The sequence below is a fragment of the Tachyglossus aculeatus genome, chromosome 4 (assembly GCF_015852505.1).
Source record: "Tachyglossus aculeatus isolate mTacAcu1 chromosome 4, mTacAcu1.pri, whole genome shotgun sequence".
NCBI lineage: Eukaryota > Metazoa > Chordata > Mammalia > Monotremata > Tachyglossidae > Tachyglossus > Tachyglossus aculeatus.
The window spans coordinates 101,954,930-101,982,417 of record NC_052069.1 but is presented as its reverse complement, the minus strand read 5'-3'; the positions used below and the strand labels follow the sequence as shown (position 1 = coordinate 101,982,417).

Sequence of the window (27,488 nt, the reverse complement as noted above, 5' to 3'; positions counted from 1 at the left end):
CTTTTAGACTGTGAGCCCACTGTTGGGTAGGGACTGTCTCTATATGTTGCCAACTTGTACTTCCCAAGCGCTTAGTACAGTGCTCTGCACACAGTAAGTGCTCAACAAATACAATTGATGATGATGAATACAAAGGTCGCGGGCTTCAGACAGGGAGGGTTAACTATAGCAGGGGCGGTGGGGGGGAATATAGGAGAGAATGAGGCATTTTCACCATGGTGAGTTTAAGGAACTGGAAGGATATCCACAAAGGCATCTGGGTTTTTAGAAAATAAGGACCAATGGGGTCAGGGATGGGAAAAACAATTCTTGTAAGGCCACCTTGGAATCTAAAGTTTCTAAAGGTCAATATTAATAATGGGTTTACCGAGAGCTTACTGTAGCCATACCACTTGGGAGAGTAGAGGAGTTGGCAACATTCCCGGCCCTCGAGTTTAGTCCGGAGGACTAGGCCACAGATGGGGCTCAAAATGGGCACTGACCCCACCCCAGCTTGGGCTGCCACCTGCTACGACTCCGTTAGGATCCAAGGAACCGAGCATACGCCATTAAGCACTCAGCTCCCACAGGAGGCAGGAAGAGCAAGGGCTTTTCAGGCCCAGTACAACCCTGTCACTGAAACCTGGCTGCCTTTCTTGCAAAACTTTCTCCTCCCGTTCCCTGCCCCTTGACTCTCCCCACAGCCTCCTGGGATTCTTCGAGCCGGGACTTTTATAGACCGCAGATCCCACAACCCTGGAAGGTCACCAAGGCAATGTTCCCGTTTGCTTTTCCGAAGCAGCTGGCCTGCTGCCCGTAAGCTGGGTAGGGAGAGCCACTGATTTGCTGCCTTAGTCACGTCCCATTCGGTGCCTACCTATCCCTGGAGCATTTATTACCGTGTTGTGTTTTATACTCTGTTTTCCAACCTGGAATTTATGGGTCATTCTCCCTCACTGGCTTCTAAACTCCTTGAGAACAGGGATCAGACCTAAGAATTCAAAGGCCCTCACTCAAACCAGTGCTCTTTTAATGCTGTTGACCTAAGGGCTCGTTCTTGCAAGCGTCACGGCCTAGTGGATGGGGCATGGGCATCAGAAGAACCTCCTCTAGACTGTGTCGTGGGCAGGGATTGTCACTATTGTTGCGTTGTACTTTCCTAAGCGCCTTGCACAGTGCTCTGCACACAGGAAGCGTTTAACAGATACGATCGAATGAATGACCTGGGCTCTCATCCCAGCTCCACCGTTTGTCTGCTGTGTGACCTTGGGCAAGTCGCTTCACTGTGCCTCAGTTTATCTCATCTGTAAAGTGGGGATCAAGACTGTGACCCCCGTGCGGGATATGGACTGTGTCCAATCTGATTAAGCTGTATCTATACTTATTCTATTTATTTTATTTTGTTAATATGTTTGGTTTTGTTCTCTGTCTCCCCCTTCTAGACTGTGAGCCCGCTGTTGGGTAGGGACCGTCTCTGTATGTTGCCGACTTGGACTTCCCAAGCGCTTAGTACAGTGCTCTGCACGCAGTAAGCGCTCAATAAATACGATTGAATGAATGAACGAATGAATGAACTTAGTACAGTGCCTGGCAGCCCAAGTGCTTAAATACCCTTAAACAAACCAAAGTAAGTTTTTCAGCCACTTGTGCGTAAAAGCCATCTATAGATCCCGGGCAGATTACAACAATAATCTGTCTTTTATTTAACAGACACAAACTAGGCCTTGACAGCAAATTTGCGAACAGGGTATAGGCGTTCCTTCCTCTGCTGTTTTTTGGTCTTCAGACTTTCCTCGTGCTTATTCAGCCGGCGGCGCATGGCACGGGTCTTCTTCGGCCTCAAGTCCAGGGGCTTGTACTTCTTGCCCTGAGTGTGAGATTAGCAAGCGTGAGTCCAAGCCGCACCCCACCAAAACCTTGGGGAAAGAGCACTTTGACCTGGTTCTGGTCTAACCCCCTATCAGGTGACAAAAACTCTGGGGAAAGTCCAGCCAATTCCTCTTCAGGGCGTAAACTCAAATGCAGAAAGGCTCTCTCCAACCCAGGCCGATGCCCTTCTGGAATTACCCCACCTCCACCTCCGCCTGTCTCACTCCATCAAGACCATCTCCACCAAGGTGAGCGGGCAGAAAGGACCCTCGGAAACTCCCGAACTGTGCCTACCGGGAAGCTCGCTAAGTCAGAAAACAGAGCCACTGCTTTCCCGCAGGACGATTCTGTCGCAAGAACCGATTCACACTGTCTCTCAGACTCAGAGCAGCGCTGGGTGTGTCTTGCAAAAAGAAATCACAGATCTGTCAGGTAATGCCAACAGGAAAAATGAAATCGCCAAATGCCGACCCGCTACAACCTCCCCTCACAGAAAAATTTTAAACACAAAAGGGTGGGTGAGAAGTCCACGAGGTGAGCTTTCAACTGACGGCAAACATTTCTCTCTGTGCTCATCTTGAGTGCCCAGTGAATGCAGATTACGCTTCCCGCAGACTCACCTTGTAGAATTTCCTGAGGTTCTCCTTCTGGGTCTGGTTGATGACGGTCAGGACTCTGGCAATAGATTTGCGGACAACCCGACTGCAAAGGAAACACCCAAAGGCATTGTAAAAAACCAATCGGCAGCATTTAGGAGACCCGATCCCTTCGGACTAACCTCCGCGGCCCGCGTCCGTTTTGGAATTAAACACATTCGGTCCAGGCCTCCCGACTCATTCATTCATTCCATCGTATTGACTGAAAACTTACTGTGTGCGAAGTGCTTGGGAGAGGTACAGTTCAACATCAGACACATTCCCTGCCTACAACAAGCTCGCGGTCTAGAGGGGGAGAGCTCAAGAACCTCCAGTGAACAGAAACGGCATCCAACAGAAATTCCTTACTATGGGCTCTAAAGAAATCAAATAACTCACCCCATCCTACCTCACCTGACCTGCTTCTCTAGTGGCAGCTTGTTCACCGGGCCCCGATCTCACCTATCTTGCCACTATCCCTTGTCCCACTCCCTCCCTTCCTTATACACCAATCAATCAATCAATCAATCGTATTTATTGAGCGCTTACTGTGTGCAGAGCACTGTACCAAGCGCTTGGGAAGTACAAGTTGGCAAAATATAGAGACAGTCCCTACCCAACAGTGGACTCGCAGTCTAAAAGACCAGACCACCACTCTCCCCATCTTCCAAGCCTTATTACGATCACATCCCCAAGAGGCCCTCCCCGATTAAGTCCTCTTTTCTCTGATTCCCTCGCCCTTCCGCGTCATATACGCACTCGGTATTCACCCGACTCAACCCCACAGTACTATGCAGACATCTGTCATATTAATGTCCGTCTCCCCCCTCTAGATTGTAAATTCACTGTGGGCAGAGAATGTGACCGACAACTCCGCTGTACTGCACTCTCCCAAGTGCTTAGTACAGTGCTCTGCACACAGCAAGCGCTCAGTAAATCCCACTGACTAGCTGGCAAAGGAGACTGACATACAATAATTCAGATAGAAGCGAAAGGAAAAATGGATTATGCAGATAGGGGTTTAAATGGGTAGGGTACGTGAACAGGTACAGAACTGCATGGCTAACTGGCACTGCAGTGCTAAGGTGTTACAATCAATCAATTAATCAATCGTATTTATTGAGCGCTTACTGTGTGCAGAGCACTGTACTAAGCGCTTGGGAAGGACAAGTTGGCAACATAGAGAGACAGTCCCTACCCAACAGTGGGCTCACAGTCTAGAAGGGGGAGACGGAGAACAAAACCAAGCATATTTACAAAATAAAATAAATAGAATAGATATGTACAAGTAAAATAAATAGAGTAATAAATATGTACAAACATATATACATATATACAGGTGCTGTGGGGAACGGAAGGAGGTAAGACGGGGGATGGAGAGGGGGACGAGGGGGAGAGGATACAACTTATCGGGAAGACTCTGGAGAAGACTTCCCAGGAGCTTTGATGATGGCGAGAGTTATGGATTGGCAGGCTTGACTGGGGGTGGAGGAACTTAATAATAATAATAATGTTGGCATTTGTTAAGCACTTACTATGTGCCAAGCACTGTTTTAAGCACCGGGGTAGATACAAGGTAATCAGGTTGTCCCACGTGAGGCTCGCAGTCTTCACCCCCATTTTACAGATGAGATATCGGAGGCCCAGAGAAGTTAAGTGACTTGCCCAAGGTCACACAGCTGATAAGTGGCGGAGCCGGGATTAGAACCCACGATCTCTGACCCCCAAGCCCGGGCTCTTTCCACTAAGCCGCGCTGCTTCTCAACTTCAAGAATGCACCTAAGCATCTAGCTAAACAGAGCCAGGGGCCGAGGTTTCTCACTTCATTCATTCATTCAATCGCATTTACTGAGCGCTTACTGTGTGCAGAGCACTGTACTAAGCGCTTGGGAAGTACAGGTTGGCAACATATAGAGACGGTCCCTACCCACCAGTGGGCTCGCAGTCCCACTACAGGACTGTTCTAAGCGCTGGGGGAGGTTACAAGGTGATCAGATTGTCCCACAGAGGGCTCACAGTCTTCAGCCCCATTTTCCAGATGAGGTAACTGAGGCCCAGAGAAGTGAAGAGACTTGCCCGAAGTCACCCAGCTGACAATCGGCAGAGCCGGGATTTGAACCCATGACCTCTGACTTCAAAGCCCGGGCTCTTTCCACTGAGCCACGCTGCTTCTCTACTTGTCCTTCCCAAGCGCTTAGTCCAGTGCTCTGCACACAGTAAGCGCTCAATAAATACGATAGAATGAATGAATGAAGAGCTGGTCTATGGTATAGCGTATCCCTAAACATTCAATGGAGCCTACAGCCTATGCCACCAACTGGAGAATTTAATAATAATCATTTTGGTATTTGTTAAGCGCCGAGAAGCAGCGTGGCTCAGTGGAAAGAGCACGGGCTTTGGAGTCAGAGGTCACGGGTTCGAATCCTGCCTCCGCCGCATGTCTGCCGTGTGACCCTGGGCATGTCACTTCACTTCTCGGAGCCTCAGTTACCTCATCTGTAAAATGGGGGTGATGACTATGAGCCCCACGTGGGACAACCTGATCACCTTGCATCCCCCCAGTGCTTAGAACAGTGCTTGGCACATAGTAAGCGCTTAACAAATGCCATTATTATTATAGTAAGTGCTAACAAATGCCATTATTATTATTATTATTATTATGTGCCAAGCACCATTCTAAGCACTGAGGGAGATACAACGTAATCGGGTTGACCCACGTGGGGCTCACAGTCTTCATCCCCACTTTCCAGATGAGGGAACTGAGGCCCAGGGAAGTGAAGTGACTCGCCCAAAGTCACACAGCCGATTAAGTGGTGGAGGCAGGATTAGAACCCACGACCTCTGGCTCTTTCCACGGAGCCACGCTGCTTCTGAACGGGTTCTCCCACATCACACTCTGCCCTTCTCTGCCGCTCAGGTCATTCTGGCGAATTTTGGGTCTAGTCTAGCAGCTCTCTTTATGTGACCTTGCATAAGGCGTTTAACTTCTACACCCCGATTTTCTCATCTGTGAAATGGGGATTTTAAATACCTGTTTACCCTCCTAAACCGTGAGTCCCGTGTGGAGCTGGGACTGCATCTGATCTGCACAGCTACCCCAGCGTTTATTACAGTGTTGGGCATGCAGTAATCGTGAACGCTTGACAAGTAAGGTGGTTGTGGGCGGGGAACGTGTCTGCACAGTCCTCTCCCAGGCGCTCAGTACAGTGCTCTGCACAGTATTCATTCAATAATATTTATTGAGCGCTTACTGTGTGCAAAAACACTGTACTAAGCGCTTGGAAAGTACAATTCGGCAACAAAGAGAGACAATCCCTAGCCAACAACGGGCTCACTGTCTAGAAGGGAGGAGACAGACAACAAAATAAAACAGGTACAAGTAAACAGGCAGCGTTCAAGACACCCCACGGATGATGACCATTATCATCGAGAAGCAGCGTGGCTCAGTAGCAAGAGCCCGGGCTTGGGAGTCGGAGGTCATGGGTTCTAATCCCGACTCCGCCGCTTGTCAGCTGGGTGACTTTGGGCCGGTCACTTGACTTCTCTGGGCCTCAGTTCCCTCATCTGCAAAATGGGGACTAATAATAATAATGATGGCATTTGTTAAGTGCTTGCTATGTGCAAAGCACTGCGCTGGGGGAGATACAGGGTGAACAGGTTGTCCCACGTGGGGCTCAGTCTTCATCCGCATTTTACAGATGAGGTAACTGAGGCACAGAGAAATAATCAATCAATCGTATTTATTGAGCGCTTACTGTGTGCAGAGCACTGTACTAAGCGCTTGGGAAGTACAAGTTGGCAACATGTAGAGACAGTCTAGCATGGGCTCAATGAGAAGCAGCGTGGCTCAGTGGCAAGAGCCCGGGCTTTGGAGTCAGAGGTCACGGGTTCGAATCCCGGCTCCGCCAATTGTCAGCTGGGTGACTTTGGGCAAGTCACTTCACTTCTCTGGGCCTCAGTTCCCTCATCTGCAAAATAAGGATGAAGACTGTGAGCCCCACGTGGGACAATCTGATCACCTTGTATCCTCCCCAGCGCTTAGAACAGTGCTTTGCACATAGTAAGCGCTTGATAAATGCTGTCATTATTTATTTATGAGCCACACTGCTTCTCTAAGACTGTGAGCCCCACATGGGCCAACCTGATGACCTTGTATCCCCCCCCGCAGAGCTCAGAACAGTGCTTGGCACGTTATCAAACGCCACCATCATTATTATTGTTATTTTTATTACGAGCGGGTACCGTAATCATCTCTATATATGTTGCCAATTTGTACTTCCCAAGCGCTTAGTACAGTGCTCTGCACATAGTAAGCGCTCAATAAATACGATTGATGATGAGGGGGTCAGAGAAAGAGGCTCTCCACGCTAAAACCCGTGCCCCACCTCGGCCCCCAGAAAGCCCAGGCGGGAGAAGCAGTGTGGCTCAATAAATAAATAAAAGTAATTAACGATGGCATTTATTAAGCGTCCCCCGGCCCGACTCACATTTTGGACAGCTTGGAGGCGGCTCCGCCCGTCACCTTGGCCACCCGCAGCTGGGACAGCTCCACCTTCAAGTCCTCCAGCTGCTTCAGCAGTTCCTCCTTCTTCTTCCCTCGCAGGTCCCGGGCCTTGATTTTCGCCTGGGGGAGAGGGAGAGCATCATCATCATCATCATCAATCGTATTTATTGAGCGCTTACTATGTGCAGAGCACCGTACTAAGCGCTTGGGAAGTACTAATTGGCAACAGACAGAGACGGTCCCTACCCAACAGTGGGCTCACAGTCTAAAAGGGGGGAGACGGAGAACAAAACCAAACATACTAACAAAATAAAATAAATAGAATAGATATGTACAAGTAAAATAAATAGAGTAATAAATATGTACAAACATATATACAGGTGCTGTGGGGAAGGGAAGGAGGTAAGATGGGGGGGATGGAGAGGGGGACGAGGGGGAGAGGAAGGAAGGGGCTCAGTCTGGGAAGGCCTCCTGGAGGAGGTGAGCTCTCAGTAGGGTATTATTGTTATTATTATTATTACAAGTTGGCAACATATTTCGGGCAAGTCACTTCACTTCTCTGGGCCTCAGTTACCTCACCTGTATAATGGGGATTCATTCAATCACATTTACTGAGCACTTACTGTGTGCAGAGCACTGCACTAAGCGCTTGGGAAGGACAAGTAGGCAACGTATAGAGACAGTCCCTACCCAACAGCGGGCTCAGTCTAGTGGGGGAGACACACAACAAAGCACGTAGACAGGTGTCAAAGTCGTCATAACAAACAGAACTGTGAACCCCCCCGTGGGACAACCTGATCACCTTGTAACCTCCCCAGCGCTTAGAACAGTGCTTTGCACATAGTAAGCGTTTAATAAATGCCATCATCATTATTATATACGAGTGCTGTGGGGAAGGAAGGAGGTAAGGCAGAGTGGGAGGAGAGGACCCTCTGGGTAGGGACTGTCTCTCTATGTTGCCGACTTGTCCTTCCCGAGCGCTTAGTCCAGTGCTCTGCACACAGGAAGCGCTCAATAAATATGAACGAATGATAAAGGGGGCTCAGCGTGGGCAGGCCTCCTGAATGGAGGAGGAGCGTGGCTCAATGGAAAGAGCCCGCGCTTGGGAGTCGGAGGTCATGGGTTCAAATCCAGGCTCTGCCAATTGTCAGTTGTGTGACCGTGGGCAAGTCTCTTAACTTCTCTGGGCCTCAGTTCCCTCATCTGTAATATGGGGATGAAGACTGTGAGCCCCCCGTGGGACAACCAGATCACCTTGTAACCTCCCCGCGCTTAGAACAGTGCTTTGCACATTGTAAGCACTTAACAAATGCCATCGTTATTATTATTGTATCCTCCCCAGCGCTCAGAACAGTGCTTTGCACACAGCAAGCGCTTAACAAATGCCGTCATCATTATTATTATTGTATCCTCCCCAGCGCTTAGAACAGTGCTTTGCACATAGAAAGCGCTTAACAAATGCCATCATTATTACTGTATCCTCCCCAGCGCTTAGAACAGTGCTTTGCACATAGCAAGCGCTTAACAAATGCCATTATTATTGTATCCTCCCCAGCACTTAGAAGTGCTTTGCACATAGTAAGCGCTTAACAAATGCCATTATCATCGTATCCTCAGTGCTTAGAACAGTGCTTTGCACATAGTAAGCGCTTAACAAATGCCATCATTATTATTATTGTATCCTCCCCAGCACTTAGAACAGTGTTTTGCACATAGAAAGCGCTTAAATGCCATCATCATTATTATTGTATCCTCCCCAGCGCTTAGAACAGTGCTTTGCACATAGAAAGCACTTAACAAATGCCATCATCATTATTATTGTAACCTCCCCAGCGCTTAGAACAGTGCTTTGCACATAGCAAGCGCTTAACAAATGCCATCATTATTATTGTATCCTCCTCAGCACTTAGAACAGTGCTTTGCACATAGTAAGTGCTTAACAAATGCCATCATTATTATTGTATCCCCCCAGCGCTTAGAACAGTGCTTTGCACATAGCAAGCGCTTAACAAATGCCACTATTATTGTATCCTCCCCAGCGCTTAGAACAGTGCTTTGCACACAGTAAGCGCTTAACAAATGCCAACATTATTATTACTATAATGAATGAACGATTCAATGATTGAATGACTGAGGCCCTGCCGTCCCCCCCCTTTTTTTTTATAATGGCATTTATTAGGCGCTTACTATGTGCAAAGCACCGTTTCAAGTGCTGGGGAGATTACAAGGTGATCAGGTTGTCCCACGTGGGGCTCACAGTCTTAATGCCCATTTTACAGATGAGGGAGCTGAGGCACAGAGAAGTGACTTGCCCAAGTGCTCCCCCAGCCCCACCTCCACGAGTCCAGTGCCCTGCACACAGTAAGCGCTCATTAAATACGATTGAATGAATGAATGCCTGCTCCCCCATTCATTCATTCAATCGTATTTATTGAGCGCTTACTGTGGGCAGAGCACTGTACTAGGCGCTTGGGAAGGACAAGTTGGCAACATATAGAGACGGTCCCTACCCAACAGTGGGCTCACAGTCTAGAACAAAGCGTATTAACAAAATAAAATAAATAGAATACGTACAAGTAAAATAGAGTCATAAATACGTACAAACAATATATACAGGTGCTGTGGGGAGGGGAAGGAGGTAAGGTGGGGGGGATGGGGATTCATTCATTCAACCGTATTGATTGGGCGCTTACTGTGTGCAGAGCACTGGACTAAGCGCTTGGGAAGTACAAGTAGAGAAGCAGCGTGGCTCAGTGGAAAGAGCACGGGCTTTGAAGTCAGAGGTCATGGGTTCAAATCCTGGCTCTGCCAACTGTCAGCTGTGTGACTTTGGGCAAGTCACTTCACTGGGCCTCAGTTACCTCATCTGTAAAATGGGGCTGAAGACTGTGAGCCCTCTGTGGGACAATCTGATCACCTTGTAACTTCCCCAGCGTTTAGAACAGTGCTTTGCACATAGTAAGTGCTTAATAAATACCATTATTATTACTACTATAAGTTGGCAACATATAGAGACGGTCCCTACCCAATTAATCGTATTTATTGAGCGCTTCCTGTGTGCAGAGCACTGTACTAAGCGCTTGGGAAAGACAAGTTGGCAACATCTAGAGACGGTCCCTACCCAACAGCGGGCTCACAGTCTCAGTCAAACGTATTGATTCATTCATTCAACCGTATTTATTGAGCGCTTACTGTGTGCAAAGCACTGCACTAAGCGCTTGGGAAGGACAAGTTGGCAACATATAGAGACGGTCCCTACCCAACAGTGGGCTCACAGTCTCAGTCACTCATTCATATTGATTCATTCGTTCAACCGTATTGATTGGGCGCTTACTGTGTGCAGAGCACTGGACTAAGAGCTTGGGAAGGACAAGTTGGCAACACATACAGACGGTCATTCATTCATTCAGTCATATTTATTGAGCACCTACTGTGTGCAGAGCACTGGACTAAGCGCTTGGGAAGGACAAGTCGGCAACATCTAGAGCCGGTCCCTACCCAACAGCGGGCTCACAGTCTAGAAGGGGGAGGCAGAGAACACAAGATATTAACAAAATAAAATAAAATAAATACGTACAAATAATAGAGCAATAGATACATAGAAACATATGTACATATATACAGGTGCTGTGGGGAGGGGAAGGAGGTCAGGCGGGGGGGATGGAGAGGGAGGAAGGAGGGGGAGATACGATAAATACGTACAAAAAATAGAGTAATAAATACACAGAAACACATGTACATATATACAGGTGCTGTGGGGAGGGGAAGGAGGTAAGGAGGGGGGGATGGAGAGGGGGGACAGAGGGGGAGATACAATAAAGAGAAGCAGCGTGGCTCAGTGGAAAGAGTACGGGCTTTGGAGTCGGAGGTCATGGGTTCGAATCCCGACTCCGCCACATGTCTGTTGTGTGATCTTGGGCAAGCCACTTCACTTCTCTGGGCCTCAGTTCCCTCATCTGTAAAACGGGGATGAAGACTGTGAGCCCCACGTGGGACAACCTGATCACCCTGTAACTTCCCCAGCGCTTAGAACAGTGCTTTGCACGTAGTAGGCGCTTAACAAATGCCAATTATTATTATTATTCTTATAAATACATACAAAAAATAGAGTAATAAATAGACTGTGAGCCCACTGTTGGGTAGGGACTGTCTCTATAAGTTGCCAATTTGTACTTCCCAAGCGCTTAGTACAGTGCTCTGCACATAGTAAGCGCTCAATAAATACAATTGATGATGACGAAATACACAGAAACACATGTACACGTGATGTGGGGAGGGGAAGGAGGGGGGACGGAGAGGAAGGAGGAGATACAATACGCACAAAACAAAACATATTAACAAAATAAAATAAATAGAATAAATATGTACAAATAAAATAGAGTAATAAACACATAGAAACACATGTACATATATACAGGTGCTGTGGGGAGGGGAAGGAGGTAAGGAGGGGGGATGGAGAGGGAGGAAGGAGGGGGAGATACAACAAATACGCACAAAACAAAACATATTAACAAAATAAAATAAATAGAATAAATATGTACAAATAAAATAAATAGAGTAATAAATACATAGAAACACATGTACATAGATACAGGTGCTGTGGGGAGGGGAAGGAGGTAAGGAGGGGGGATGCAATAAATACGCACAAAACAAAACATATTAACAAAATAAAATAAATAAAATAAATATGTACAAATAAAATAGAGTAATAAATACATAGAAACACATGTACATAGATACAGGTGCTGTGGGGAGGGGAAGGAGGTGGGATTCAATAAATACGCACAAAACAAAACATATTAACAAAATAAAATAAATAGAATAAATATGTACAAATAAAATAGAGTAATAAATACACAGAAACACATGTACATAGATACAGGTGCTGTGGGGAGGGGAAGGAGGTGGGATTCAATAAATACGCACAAAACAAAACATATTAACAAAATAAAATAAATAGAATAAATATGTACAAATAAAATAGAGTAAAAAAACACAGAAACACATGTACATAGATACAGGTGCTGTGGGGAGGGGAAGGAGGTAAGGAGGGGGGATGCAATAAATACGCACAAAACAAAATATATTAACAAAATAAAATAAATAGAATAAATATGTACAAATAAAATAAATAGAATGATAAATACATAGAAACACATGTACATAGATACAGGTGCTGTGGGGAGGGGAAGGAGGTAAGGAGGGGGGATACAATAAATACGCACAAAACAAAACATATCAACAAAATAAAATAAATAGAATATGTACAAATAAAATAAATAGAGTAATAAATACACAGAAACACATGTACATAGATACGGGTGCTGTGGGGAGGGGAAGGAGGGGGGATGGAGGGGGGGGACGGAGGGGAAGAGCTCCCCCGGGGGGGCGAGGGCGGCGGATTCGGCTCCCCCGGGGGTGGGCACGGACGGGCTGCCCTCGGCCCTCAAACCCCGGCCCGGATGGCATCGGATGGCGCCGGATGGCGTCGGATGGCACCCGATGGCCCGCCCAGGCCTCCCTCACCATGGTCGCCTCAGCCGCCGGCTCGGAGGAGAAAGAGGAAGTGGGCGGTGCTGACCCCGCCCAACTACTACCGGGTCACGGGGCGGACCAATGGGAGCGCCGCGGCGGGGGGGCGGCGGCCAATCAGCGACGACCCCCCCGCCCTCCGCAATGGCACCGCCCAACTCCGCACTTCCGGGGCCGCGGCCCGGGACCGGAAGTGGCTTGCATTCAGCCAGTCAATCAATCAATCAATCAATCAATCAATCAATCGTATTTATTGAGCGCTTACTATGATCAGAGCACTGTACTAAGCGCTTGGGAAGTACAAATTGGCAACATATAGAGACAGTCCCTACCCACCGGTGGGCTCACAGTCTAAAAGGGGGAGACAGAGAACAAAACCAAACATACTGACAAAATAAAATAAATGGGATAGATATGTACAAATAAAATAAATAAATAAATAGAGTAATAAATATGTACAAACATATATACATATATATATGATATTGATTGAGCGCTTACTATGTGCAGAGCACTGTCAAGTCAGTCATATTGATTGAGCGCTTACTATGTGCAGAGCATCATCATCATCAATCATCAATCGTATTTATTGAGCGCTTACTATGTGCAGAGCACTGTACTAAGCGCTTGGGAAGTACAAGTTGGCAACATATAGAGACAGTCCCTACCCAACAGTGGGCTCACAGTCTAAAACACTGTACTAAATGCTACCTCCTTCCCTTCCCCACAGCACCTGTATATATGTATATATGTTTGTGCATATTTATTACTCTATTTATTTTACTTATACATATCTATTCTATTTATTTTATTCTGTTAGTATGTTTGGTTTTGTTCTCTGTCTCCCCCCTTTTAGACTGTGAGCCCACTGTTGGGTAGGGACTGTCTCTATATGTGGCCAATTTGTACTTCCCAAGCGCTTAGTACAGTGCTCTGCACATAGTAAGCGCTCAATAAATACGATTGATGATGATTGATGATGATGACAAGTTGGCAACGTATAGAGACAGTCCCTACCCAACAGCGGGCTCACAGTCTCAGTCATTCATTCATTCAATCATATTGATTCATTCATTCAACCGTATTGATTGAGCGCTTACTGTGTGCAGAGCACTGGACTAAGCGCTTGGGAAGGACAAGATGGCAACATATAGAGACGGTCCCCACCCAACAGCGGGCTCACAGTCTCAGTCATTCATTCATTCAATCGTATTGATTCATTCATTCAACCGTATTGATTGAGCGCTTACTGTGTGCAGAGCACTGGACTAAGCGTTTGGGAAATACAAGTTGGCAACATCTAGAGACGGTCCCTACCCAACAGTGGGTCCTTCAATCGGTAGTGATGGTGATTGAGGGCTTACCGTGTGTGCAGAGCACTGTACTGAGCGCTTGGGAAGCAGTGTGGCTCAGTGGAAAGAGCCCGGGCTTGGGAGTCAGGGGTCGTGGGTTCGAATCCCGGCTCCGCCACATGTCTGCTGTGTGACCTTGGGCAGGTCACGTTAAGCGCTCTGCACACAGTAAGCACTCAATCAATCAATCAATCGTATTTATTGAGCGCTTACTGTGTGCAGAGCACTGGACTAGGCGCTTGGGAAGTACAAGTTGGGAACATATAGGGACAGTCCCTACCCAACAGTGGGCTCACAGTCTAAAAGATAATAAATCAATCAATCAATCGTATTTATTAAGTGCTTACTGTGTGCAGAGCACTGTACTGAGCGCTTGGGAAGTACAAGTTGGCAACATGTAGAGACAGTTCCTACCCAACAGTGGGCTCACAGTCTAAAAGATAGTAAATACGATTGATTGATTCTCTGAGCCTCAGTTACCTCATCTGGAAAATGGGGATGAAGACTGTGAGCCCCACGTGGGACAACTTGATCACCTTGTATCCCCCCCCCCAGCGCTTCGAACAGTGCTTTGCATATAGTAAGCGCTTAACAAATGCCATCATTATTATTATGTTAGTTCATTCATTCAATCATATTGATTGAGCGCTTACCGTGTGCGGAGCACCGTACTAGGCGCTTGGGAAGGACAAGTTCATTCAGTCATTCATTTAATCGCTATTGACTGAGCGCTTACTTTGTGCAGAGCACTGTACTAAGCGCTTGGGAAGGGCAAGTTCATTCATTCCATCGTATTGATTGAGCGCTTACCGTGTGCGGAGCGCCGTACTAAGCGCTTGGGAAGGACAAGTTCATTCATTCATTCAATCGTATTGATTGAGCGCTTACCGTGTGCGGAGCGCCGTACTAAGCGCTTGGGAAGGACAAGTTCATTCATTCATTCAATCGTATTGATTGAGCGCTTACCGTGCGCAGAGCACCGTACTGAGTGCTTGGGAAGGACAAGTTCATTCAGTCATTCATTCATTCAATCGTATTGATTGAGCGCTTACTGTGTGCGGAGCACTGGACTAAGCGCTTAGGAAGGACAAGTTCATTCAGTCATTCATTCAATCGGTATTGATTGAGCGCTTACTTTGTGCAGAGCACTGTACTAAGCGCTTGGGAAGGACAAGTTCATTCATTCCTTCAATCGTATTGACTGAGCGCTTACCATGTGCGGAGCGCCGTACTAAGCGCTTAGGAAGGACAAGTTCATTCAGTCATTCATTCAATCGGTATTGATTGAGCGTTTACTTTGTGCAGAGCACTGTACTAAGCGCTTGGGAAGGACAAGTTCATTCATTCCTTCAATCGTATTGACTGAGCGCTTACCGTGTGCAGAGCGCCGTACTAAGCGCTTAGGAAGGACAAGTTCATTCAGTCATTCATTCAATCGGTATTGATTGAGCGCTTACTTTGTGCAGAGCACTGTACTAAGCGCTTGGGAAGGACAAGTTCATTCATTCATTCAATCGTATTGATTGAGCGCTTACTGTGTGCGGAGCACTGGACTAAGCGCTTAGGAAGGACAAGTTCATTCAGTCATTCATTCAATCGGTATTGATTGAGCGCTTACTTTGTGCAGAGCACTGTACTAAGCGCTTGGGAAGGACAAGTTCATTCATTCCCCTTCTTTCCTCTCCCCCCCCTTCTTTCCTCTCCACCCCCCCGTCTTACCTCCTTCCCTTCCCCACAGCACCTGTATAGATGTATATATGGTTGTACATATTTATTACTCTATTTATTTATTTATTTATTTATTTATTTATTTTACTTGTACATTTCTCTTCTCTCTCGAGGAGCAGAAGCGCGCGCGCTCGAGGAGTAGAGGCGCGCGCTCGAGGAGCAGGCTCGCGCGCGCGCTCGAGGCGCAGGCGCACGCGCGCTCGAGGAGCAGAGGCGCGCGCGCGATGAGCAGGCTCGCGCGTGTGCTCGAGGCGCCGGCGCAAGCGCGCTCGAGGAGCAGAGGCGCGCGCGCGAGGAGCAGGCTCGCGCGCGCGCTCGAGGCGCAGGCGCACGCGCGCTCGAGGAGTAGATGCGCGCGCTCGATGAGCAGGCTCGCGCGCGCGCTCGAGGCGCAGGCGCACGCGCGCTCGAGGAGCAGAGGCGCGCGCCCGAGGAGCAGGCTCGCGCGCGCGCTCGAGGCGCGGGCGCACGCGCGCTCGAGGAGTAGATGCGCGCGCTCGATGAGCAGGTTCGCGCGCGCGCTCGAGGCGCAGGCGCACGCGCGCTCGAGGAGTAGATGCGCGCGCTCGAGGAGCAGGCTCGCGCGCGCGCTCGAGGCGCAGGCGCACAAGCGCTCGAGGAGCAGAGGCGCGCGCTCGATGAGCAGGCTCGCGCGCGCGCTCGAGGAGCAGAGGCGCGCGCGCGATGAGCAGGCTCGCGCGCGCGCTCGAGGCGCAGGCGCACGCGCGCTCGAGGAGTAGAGGCGCGCGCTCGAGGCGCAGGCGCACAAGCGCTCGAGGAGCAGAGGCGCGCGCTCGAGGAGCAGAGGCGCGCGCTCGATGAGCAGGCTCGCGCGCGCGCTCGAGGCGCAGGCGCACGCGCGCTCGAGGAGTAGAGGCGCGCGCTCGAGGCGCAGGCGCACGCGCGCTCGAGGAGTAGAGGCGCGCGCTCGAGGAGTGTGGGCGCGCGGGGGGGCGGGGCTCGCGTCCCCTCACGCGGGGGCTCCGGGCCCCCCCGCCGCGCCCCGAGCGCCCCGCCCCTTCCGCTTCCGGTCCCGCCCCCCCCTCCCGCCGGAAGTGGGCGGCCCGCCGGCCGGCCGGCGGCTTTTACCTCAGGGCAGCGGCGCGGGCGGGCGGCCGGGCTTCCCCTCCCCTATCCCGCCCCATTCCCGTCCCTTTTCCCCCCGTCCCTGTCTTTCCCGCCGCCGCTCCCCGCCCGGCCCCCGGCCCCCGGCGGCGGTGGCGGCGGGCCCCGTCGCGGCCATGGCCCGGAACACGCTGTCCTCCCGCTTCCGCAAGGTGGACGTGGACGAGTTCGACGAGAACAAGTTCGTGGACGAGCCGGAGGCGGCGGCCAAGGCGGCGGCCAAGGCGGAGGAGCAGGAGCACGAGGAGGAGGAACCGGAGCCGGGCCCGGACCCGAGCGAGGTGGACGGGCTCCTGCGGCAATATCCTTCCGCCGCCGGCGCCCCGGGGATGGTGGGGGGGGGGGGGGCTTCAAAGTAGGGCCTCGACAGGCGCACCGCACACACCTTCATTCATTCATTCATTCATTCCATCGTATTGATTGAGGGCCTAAGCGCTGCACTAAGCGCTGGGGAAGGGCGAGTCGGCCACGGAGTCATTCATTCATTCCGTCGTAGTGATTGAGCGCTGACTGTGCGGAGCGCTGCGCTAAGCGCTGGGGAAGGACAAGTCAGCAACAGAGTCATTCATTCACTCATTCCATCGTATTGATTGATGGACTAAGCGCTGCGCTAAGCGCTGGGGAAGGACAGGTCGGCAACAGAGTCATTCATTCATTCCGTCATAGTGATTGAGCGCTGACTGTGTGCGGAGCGCTGGATTAAGCGCTTGGGAAGGACAAGTCGGCGACAGAGTCATTCATTCATTCCATCGTAGTGATTGAGCGCTGACTGACTGTGCGCGGAGCGCTGCAGTAAGCGCTGGGGAAGGACGAGTCAGCAACAGTCATTCATTCATTCCATCGTATTGATTGAGCGCTGACTCTGTGCAGAGCACTGGACTGAGCGCTTGGGGAGGACAAACTGGCAACAGATTCATTCACTCCATCGTATTGGTTGAGCACTGACTGTGTGCAGAACGCTGCACTAAGCGCTGGGGAAGGACAAGTCAGCAACAGAGTCATTCATTTATTCCATCGTAGTGATTGAGCGCTGACTGTGTGCGGAGCGCTGCACTAAGCGCTGGGGAAGGACAAGCGCCTGTATTTATTGAGCGCTTACTGTGTGCAGAGCACTGGACTAAGCGCCTGGGAGGGACAAGTCAGCAACATTCATTCATTCCATCGTATTGATTGAGTGCTGTGCGTGGAGCACTGCACTAAGTGCTTGGGGTGGACAAGTTGGCAACAGAGTCATTCATTCATTCATTCCATCATATTGATTGAGCGCTGACTGTGTGCAGAGCACTGGACTAAGCGCTTGGGAAGGACAAGTCAACAACAGTCATTCATTCATTCCATCGTATTGATTGAGCGCTGACTGTGTGCAGAGCTCTGGACTAAGCGCTTGGGAAGGACAAGTCAACAGATTCATTCATTCCATCGTATTGATTGAGCACTTACTGTGTGCAGAGCACTGGACTAAGCGCTTGGGAAGGACAAGTCAGCGACAGAGAGAGATGGTCCCTCCCCAAGAGCGGGCTCACGGTCTAGAAGGGGGAGACAGACAACAAAACAAAACATGGAGACAGGTGTCGGAGATGTGCGGGTAGATGACAATTAGGGCATTTAAGTGCTCGCTATAATAATAATGATGGCATTTATTAAGCGCTTAGTATGTGCAAAGCACTGTTCTAAGCGCCGGGGCGGTTACAAGGTAGTCAGATTGTCCCAAGGCGGGGGCTCATAGTCTTCATCCCCACTTTCCAGATGAGGGAACGGAGGCACCGAGAAGTTAAGTGACTGGCTCAAAGTCACACAGCTGACAGTCGGCAGAGCCGGGATTTGAACGCGTGACCTCTGACTCCGAGGCCCGCGCGCTTTCCACTGAGCCACGCTGCTTCCCCCGGCACTACATGCCGGTGGCCAGGCCCGGCTCAGATCTTGCGAGGTCGTTTCGGGCTCCCGGCCACCTCTACCCCTCATCCCCTACCCCTCTCCTTTGGCTTAATGCTTCCCTTCCCCGTGCCCCTCCTCCTTCATTCGGTCGCATCTATTGAGTGCTTACTCTGTGAGGAACACTGGACTAAGCTCCCCCGGGACTGTAGTCATTTCACCTGCCATCTTTGGCCGCTTCTCGGCCGAGCCGGGCATCACCTTTTCCTTGGCTTGGGATGCCACCTCCCCGGAGTAGTCCAGACAGAAAGGATGCATTACTTCCGTGCGGTCCCTGGACTCTGGCGGTGACTGGTTTGGTGAACTGGAAACGGAATATTTCATTAATCGGATTATTGCCGTGACTGGGCGGGGGGGGGGGGGGTGTCCCAGAATCTTCAGCCTTCCAGCCATTTTGGAGGTGAAAAGTTTAATGCCACCCCAGTGGGAAGGCGGCCCCTTTTCCTGATCCCGCTGCGTAAAGTAGGAAGCGGTTTGGCACCGGAATGGGTGCGTGTTTTTGTTGGGGCCGCTAGCCATCAGGGCTGGGTGGTGTCGATCCATACCTCCCCTTCCACCGGCTAAAACGGGCATGAAGATGTTTGGCAGCTCTGACCCCAAGAGGCGAGGGGCCAGTCCTCGGTTCTTTGCAGGAGAGATTGCAGGCGTGAGATGTTGTAGATGGTTTCGTGTTGAAAATGCTATTGCTTGGTTGCGAAGCGATTGTAGGCCCGACTCAAGAGAGAGCCGGTTACTGTAAAGAGCACCGAGAATGAGTTCCCTACCGTGTCGGGGTGTATTCTTCAAGAATTGTGATTTCAGGTTGTAGCCCCCACTTGGTATCCAGTGGCACACCTGTATGTTTGCAGTTTTCAGGTACAGTGTTGCTTTCCATCCGGTTTTACCGCTAGCCTTACAGCACGCACGGTCACAACACGTTCTTGTGGCAGAACGATTTTAAAAGTATGTGAATACTAGCCACAGATTAAGGGGGGGGGGGATTTAATCGTTCCTTGATAATAATAATAATAATAATGGCATTTGTTAAGCGCTTACTATGTGCAAAGCACTGTTCTAAGCGCTGGGGGGGATACAAGGTGATCAGGTTGTCCCACGTGGGGCTCACAGTCGTAATCCCCATTTTACAGATGAGGTCACTGAGGCTCAGAGAACTTAAGTGACTTGCCCAAGGTCACACAGCAGACGTGGTGGAGCCGGGATTTGAACCCAAAGCCCGGGGGCTCTTTCCACTGAGCCATGCTGCTTCTCATTGGTAGTAATGAGCTCATAATAGTTGTGGTACCATTACGTGCTTTCTGTGGGCCAAGCACTGGAGTAGCTACAAGATAATCGGGTCGGACACAGTCCCTGTCCCAAATTCATTCATTCATTCAGTCGTATTTCTTGAGCGCTTACTGCGTGCAGGGCACTGGACTAAGCGCTTGGAAAATACAATTCGGCAACAGATAGAGACGGTCCCTGCCCAACAGTGGGCTCACAGTCTAGAAGGGGGAGACAGACAGGAAAAAGGAACAAGTAGGTGTCAGTACCATCAGAGTAAATAGAATGATAGATACATACACATTATTAATTAAATAGAGTAATGAGTATGTACAAATGTACACAAGTGCTGTGAGGAGGGGGTGGGGGCGATGGGGAGGAGAGGATAAGGGGGGCTCAGTCTGGGAAGGCCTCCTGGAGGAGGTGAGCTCTCAGAAGGGCTTTGAAGGGAGGAAGAGAGCTAGCTTGGCGGATGTGCGGAGGGAGGGCATTCCAGGCCAGAGGTAGGATGTGGGCCGGGGGTCGACGGTGGGACAGGCGAGAACGAGGCCCAGTGAGGAGGTTAGCGACAGAGGAGCGGAGGGTGCGGGCTGGGCTGGAGAAGGAGAGGAGGGAGGTGAGGTAGGAGGGGGCCAGGGGATGGACAGCCTGGAAGCCCAGGGTGAGGAGTTTTTGCTTCATGCGAAGGTTCGATAGGCCACCGTTGGAGATTTTTGAGGAGGGGAGCGACATGCCCAGAGCGTTTGTGTCTAAAGAAGAGGGAGAACAGGGATTTAGTCCCCATTTTACAGATGAGGAAATGGAGTCACAGAGAAGTGAAGTGGCTTTCCCAAGGTCCCAGAGCAGACGAGTGGAGAAACTGGGATTAGAACCCGGGTCCTGTGCCTCTGCTCTTTCCGCTAGCGCTTGTCGCTCCCTCTTCTTTTTTTGGGCAGGCAGTGGGGATGGAAAAGTTGCATCAACCTGCCCGAGTTTAAAATAGCCAGACTTCTTTAGGGACCTAACCCAGATTGTGGTACTCTGAAGCAGCTTGTGCCGAGCACTGAACGAAGAGAGGGGTTTTAGCAAAAGCCCAGGAGAGGGGAGGAAGAGGAAAAGCTGTGACATTTCGTTTCAAGTTAACCAACAGCTTTGGAGAAGAAAATACCTTTTGGACTATTGCAGCCTTGAGGGTTGAGGAGAAGAGCAGTCTGAAAGTAAAGATTCTCTGTTAACCCCTCACCTCATGGACTCAAGAACTGAATGGCCGAGAAATTATTTCACTTCAAATGAAATCGCGTCGTAGACTTCTTTTAAAATATTCCGATGTGAATATGAACCGACGGGGATGAATATGTGATCTGATCTCTTCTTTTTAAGATTTAGCTGTGCTTTCCAGCCCAGTTGTGAGATCTTTGCACTGACAGCCTAGTGAGTGTCAAGAAGGAGACAGGCTTTGGATTATTATGTGCCTTAACCTTCTCTGTGTGGTGGATGCTGTGGGTGGGAACTTGTCCTTTTTTTCTTAAGTGTTTTATTCGCAAGATCGTGGCTCAGTGGAAAGAGCCCTGGCTTAGGAGTCAGGGGTCATGGGTTCTAATCCCGGCTCCGCCACTTGTCAGCCGTGTGACTTTGGGCAAATCACTTCACTTCTCTGGGCCTCAGTGACCTCATCTGTAAAATGGGGATTAAAGACCGTGCACCCCACATGGGACAACCTGATTACCTTGCATCTCCCTCAGCGCTTAGAACACGTAGTAAGCGCATAACAAATACCATCATTATTATTATTAATCTTCTTAAGTCCAGCCTATTGGAAATGTCCCAGTTGTAGGACCAGTGCAGATCCAGCTGCCGTCACAATTCACAAATCACTAGGACTGGGCCTTTCTAATTGTCATTTTCATTGACCTTGTCTCAGTCAATCAGTGGCATTTATTGAATGCTTACGGTGCGCGGAGCACTGTCCTAAGCGCTTGAGTACAATACAGCAGAGTTGCTAGGCACGTTCCCTGCCCACAAAGAGCTTACAGTCTAGGACCAGAGACAGACGTTAATATAACCCACAGATTACGGATCTGTACGTCAGTGCTGTGGGGCTGAGGGTGATGGGAATACCAAATGCCCAGAGGATTCATCATCATCATCATCAATCGTATTTATTGAGCGCTTACTATGTGCAGAGCACTGTACTAAGCGCTTGGGAAGTACAAATTGGCAACATATAGAGACAGTCCCTACCCAACAGTGGGCTCACAGTCTAAAAGGGGGAGACAGAGAACAAAAACAAACATACTAACAAAATAAAATAGAGTAGATGTGTAGAAGTAAAATAAATAAATACAGTAATAAATATGTACAAACATATATACATATTCAGACCCGAGCACACAGATGACATAGAAGGGAGAGGGAATTGGGAAAGACCTCTCGGTGAGAGGTGACCGTAATAAGGCTCGGAAGAAGATGGCTGGGAGAAAATACCTAAATCAGACTGATTTATAACCTGCACGTATAAGGAGAGGCTGCCACCGTCGAAAGGGGATATTTAAACATCGCCTTTTCTATTTCATTCCGACCTGGCCCTGAGAGGCCTCCAGACGACCGTCCCGTAGTTCTGACAGGTGAAGAAAGTGGTGGGTAGAAAGCGAGAAAGCCCCGCAGCGCTGGGGTGGATCCAAGCTAATCAGGTTGGACACGGTCCCTGTCCCGCATAGAACTCAATCCCCATTTTACAGATGAGGGAACTGAGGCACTGGGAAGTGAAGTGACTTGCCAAGGCAAGCGGAGGAGCTGAGACTAGAACCTCGGTCCTTCTGACGCCCAGGCTGTATTCACCAGGCCATGACGCGTTATGAGAATCCGTACGGAGGAGATTTTTCTTCCTCAGGTCTCCTCGGGAGGGAAAACTGTCAGAGCGGGGGGGCAGGCGGCTTCCTCCACGCCCTTACGGAGCACATTTGGATCCGCGGGCACGCCCGGCCCTTCAACCCACACTCTGGCCTGCTGCCCGAGAACCGAAGCGTCGGTCTGCGTGGCACGGAAAGGGCGAGGCCGGCCACCGTCGCCTGCCGCCTCGTATTCGCCCCTCCCAGGGTGGAAAATCCTGTTTGAGTCTTTGGTCCCGTAAGAACAAGGTTATTAAATGACAAGTGAGAACCATGCGGATCCTGACCGATCCTTGACTGGAGGTGATGCACAGGTGATATGCTCAGAGCTTTCCAGGCGGCCTTACGAAACTCTCCTGTTAATACGAAGAATCCAGCCGTGAAGGTAAACGGGACGTTTGTTCTTCCAGTGGGATGGAGGCCCCGGCGCGCGCGTTTTTTCTGGGAGACGACTGGCCCCGGGCCAGCCGGTTAGTACAGTTGGGGCTAGGTCCGAATTAAAGCTTTCGGTAACCTGCGGCGTTCACCCTCGGCTTTTTAATGCATCACGGCCCACTGATGAAATCCCTGCTAGACGTCCCTTTGCTTTCCCACAGAGGACCTCGGCTCTCCGTGATCATCATCAATCGTATTTATTGAGCGCTTACTATGTGCAGAGCGCTTGGGAAGTACAAATTGGCAACATATAGAGACAGTCCCTACCCAACAGTGGGCTCCCAGTCTAAAAGGGGGAGACAGAGAACAGAAACAAACATACTAACAAAATAAAATAAGTAGAATAGATATGTACAAGATATCTACAGATCCCCGTGATGCCGGGGTCTTGATGCCTAAGTACAACCCTTAATTTACCAGGGCCCGAAAGTAGGCCACCTTTCTATGGAATTATGATCGTGTTCGCTAAGCGCTTTTACTGTGTGCCGAGCACTGTTCTAAGCACTAGGGTAGATACAGGGTCATCGGGCTGTCCCCCGTGGGGCTCACGGTCTTAATCCTCATTTTATAGATGAGGGACCTGAGGCCCGGAGAAGCGAAGTGACTTGCCCAAAGTCACACAGAGCGGAGCGGGGATTAGAACCCACGACCTCCGACCCCCAAGCCCGGGCTCTTTCCACTGAACCGCGCTGCTTCCACTAAATGCCTTCCAATCAATCAATCAATCAGTCATATTTATTGAGCGCCTACTGTTTGCAGAGCACTGTACTAAGCGCTTCCAGCCCCCTGGGCTGGCGAAGAGCCCGTTGCCACCAGGGCTTGTATTCCTGTTTATCTCCTGGGCATCGGGAATGTCCCGCCTGACGCTCACCCTCCCCTTCTCGTCTCTCCGCAGGAACGCGCCCAAGGAGTCGTGCTCAGAGTCCTCACCAACTTTAAAAGCAGTGAGATCGAGCAGGCTGTACAGTCGTTAGACAGCGATGGGATTGACTTGTTAATGAAGTACATTTATAAAGGATTTGAAAAGCCTACAGAAAATAGCAGTGCCGTGCTACTTCAGTGGCACGAGAAGGTACGTGTGCGTCCTTCCTTCCCCGGCTTGCATTTAGGGCCAGCGGGGCCTGCTCGTCACCGAGCTAACCACCGTGTCTCGGGCACCGAGTCACTTGCATCCCGTGAGCTTGATTTCATTCACTCGGTCGATCGTATTGAGCGCTTACTGTGGGCGAAGCCCTGTACTAAGCGCTTGGGAGAGTATAGTATAACAATAAGCAGATACATTCCCTGCCCTCAACGAGCTTACAGCCTAGAGGGGTTTTTAAAATTATTATTATAAACAGTGATAATAATAATGATGGTAATGGTGATCGTAGTATCAAGCCCTTACTATGTATTAAGTTATTAAGTATTATTGATATTATTATTATTTAGTATTAATGTATTAGTATTAAGCCCTGGGGTAGGTACAAGATCATCATCAGTTGAGCGCTTACTGTGTGCAGATCACTGTACTAAGCGCTTGGGAGTACAAGATGATAGCAACGTCACTTTGTAACGTTCCCAGCGCTTAGAAAAGTGCTTTGCACATAGTAAGCGCTTAATAAATGCCATTATCATTATTATTACAAGAGGCAGAGTCCCTATCCCACATGAGGCACACAGCCTAGGAGGGCGGGAGAACAGGTAACCATCCCCATTTTACAGATGAGGAAACTGAGGCCCAGGGAAGTTAGGTGACCTTGGTCAGGTCACCCAGCAGGGCCAGTAGAAACTGGGTCCCCTGCTCTCTCCTCTACACCACCCAGCCTCCGGTCGCTTTGGGTTTTCAAGCGCGTTGCTACGCAAGGCTCTTGGGGTGTGCTTCGCGAGCTCGCCGGAGCGGCTTTTTAGCCGTCTCCCCACCTAGCCGTGGCCGGGCCCAAGAGGACGGGCCATTTTCGGACCAGCTGGCCCGTTCCCAGCGTAAACGGCGGCAGCGAGCCGGCTCTCTCCCCCGCCCCCGTGCCGAGGATAGAAAAGGATCCGGCCTCCCAAGTTCCTTCTTTGCTTTAGTTGCGGCTGCTGACCCGCTTCCAGTTCTCGCCGTGCTGGTTTCCACCGATTGGACACAGGCGGGAGCCAAGCCATCTTGCCTCTCCCCTCAGGGTCCGCTTGCTTCGCAAGCTGAGACAAAACGTTTGTCCGGTATATCCTGTCTCCCCCTTACCCTCAGGAGAGAAGCCGGGGCTTCTTGCCCTTCGCATCTTCCCCTTGACGGTCGGGTTAGCCACGGTGTTAGAAGCGCCGAATATCGCCTGGGCGCTGGGCCCGCGAGAAATGGAAATTAAAGCGCCCCTGCAAATAATCGCTTTAGCCCGCGTCACATTCAGCCTAGAAATAGGGATTTTGGCTTTTTTGCAAGCCAAACAGCCGCGGCTACCGGAGGGGCAGGGTAAAGTCCAGGGTGGAGTCACACAGGCTTTCCTGGTGCCTTGCTTGGTCGGTAGGCGTGGGTTGAGAGGCTTTCTCGCCATCTCTCCCTCCTCCCTAAGTCATTTCAGTGGAACGCCTCAGTGGTGAGAGCCTGTAAAAGATGGCAAGGTCCAACAGAGTGGTGATTAGGGCAGCAGCAATCTAACGTTCATCCGATCTGAGGAAACGCGAGTCTTCCACTCTGCTCATTCTTAATGCTCGTCTGAACGCAGTCTTTCATAATAGTCATTGTAAATCCGGTCCAATCGAATGCCCGTTCGATCGTCAACAAGCGACCCCCGGGTTAACGGAAACCCACCGCCCCGAGTTCATCCGGGGACATTTTGTGCTGTACTTTGACACGTGGCCTCGTGACTTCTCCGGAAGTTCTGCGCGGTATTTGGTTTTTCTCCTTCGCCTAAAATATCAGCGCCAGTAGCCGGGTGTTCCACAAAGGGTCTTTCCCAGCAGTAGCAGGGCTGGTTGATTAAAGAGCCTCTCTGCGTGACACAGGGAATCATCACTCCTCTAGAGCAACTCTTTTCGACTGTTTGCCAGAAGCTCCAACTCAGGCTCTTTCGCCTTTCGGCACGCGGGCGTGGTTGTTGATTGATGTGAGCTTGCCTTGTTTGTGGGCGATCCTTAACAGTCTTCTCTTTCCACTTCCACAGGCATTAGCAGTAGGTGGATTAGGTTCCATAATCAGAGTTCTCACAGCAAGAAAGACTGTTTAAAAATTATTAACTTTAAGCTCAAGATGACAAGAACGGGTTGGACACGAGACGACGATGGAACCAGCTGAATGACAGTGGGCCTATCTTTCTAGAAATTACAATCTATTAAACTGTTTGGGAACACTCGTTTGCTGAAACGCTTTTTATTTTAGAGGTGGAGGGAAAAAAAAAATCACACGTCTTGCTCTGTGTTTTTTGAGAATCTTCTGCAGGATCTGCCGTCCCCTCTTCCTTTGTCTAAGTATCCTACCGAATGGACCGAAAATGTAGATTGTACATCAGAGAGAAAGAGATAAGCAATGCCCAGGACCACCTACGAGTGGTTACGTCTTTGGCAGAGGCAGTATTTTGACAAATGTTGTGGAGGAAGGAGGGTTTGTTCAGGAATATTCTTTCTAGAGGTGGCGGAAGCTGAGGGGTGGGTGGGGGGGACTTGGTTTTAGCGCAAAGTGCCTACTGCATCAACCGAGCTCTGGCCGCGTTACTTTTTGGTGCGTCTTGCGAAAGGGCCATGGATGTTGCCATAACGAGACGGGTGAATTAGAACTCATCCCAGTGAGGATCAGGGGTGTGGATTTGTTTTTAAAATCTATGGAGCTAGTCCGTGGTTCACAGGCATTCTTATTTGAACATCACAGCAGCTGCCGGGTAAGCAACACACTGAGTCTTGATTCCTAAGCTGCAGTGGCGCCGGTTGCAGTCTGACGTTCTACCGAATATTTATTGTTCCTTTCTTACCACGCCTGGTTTTTTCCTTGTATGTACATTTGGAAATCTAAGTTAATAAAGTGCCAAACGTATTTAATACACGGTGCCTGATTTCAAGAGTGTTCAATGGTGCGCGGCTGCTGTTTCATTCTGGGAATGCTCACGTGAAAAACGAGGGAGGGTCTTCCCTCACGAGGGAAACAAACAGTCCACGTACTCGGAGTGCGGGGATGTTCGTATGGCCAAAAACCTGGCCGTGCCGCCTCCGACCGGACTCACCTCAAAGGATCGTCCCACAGGCTCCAGTTAAAAGACGGCGGCGGGGGGGGAGAGAGGGAAATGGATGACGTTCTCCGAGTCGGTGCAGATGTAGGTCA

At 50.0% G+C, this 27,488-nt stretch overlaps 2 protein-coding genes across 2 annotated transcripts; one reads left to right on the top strand and one right to left on the bottom strand.

The window, feature by feature from the left end:
- Window positions 1–1,658: 1,658 nt before the first annotated feature.
- On the bottom strand, window positions 1,659–12,581 carry RPL35 (ribosomal protein L35). The gene is made up of 4 exons (XM_038745263.1): window positions 12,514–12,581; window positions 6,971–7,107; window positions 2,469–2,550; window positions 1,659–1,846 (listed from the first exon to the last, which is right to left on the bottom strand). Exons 1-4 carry the CDS (start codon window positions 12,514–12,516, stop codon window positions 1,697–1,699), a joined length of 372 nt encoding a protein of 123 aa, XP_038601191.1. The 5' UTR covers window positions 12,517–12,581; the 3' UTR covers window positions 1,659–1,696.
- Window positions 12,582–16,770: 4,189 nt separating this feature from the next.
- ARPC5L (actin related protein 2/3 complex subunit 5 like) lies at window positions 16,771–27,215 on the top strand. Its single transcript, XM_038745794.1, has 4 exons — window positions 16,771–17,025; window positions 23,096–23,168; window positions 24,114–24,290; window positions 26,341–27,215. Exons 1-4 carry the CDS (start codon window positions 16,841–16,843, stop codon window positions 26,401–26,403), a joined length of 498 nt encoding a protein of 165 aa, XP_038601722.1. The 5' UTR covers window positions 16,771–16,840; the 3' UTR covers window positions 26,404–27,215.
- Window positions 27,216–27,488: the final 273 nt, after the last annotated feature.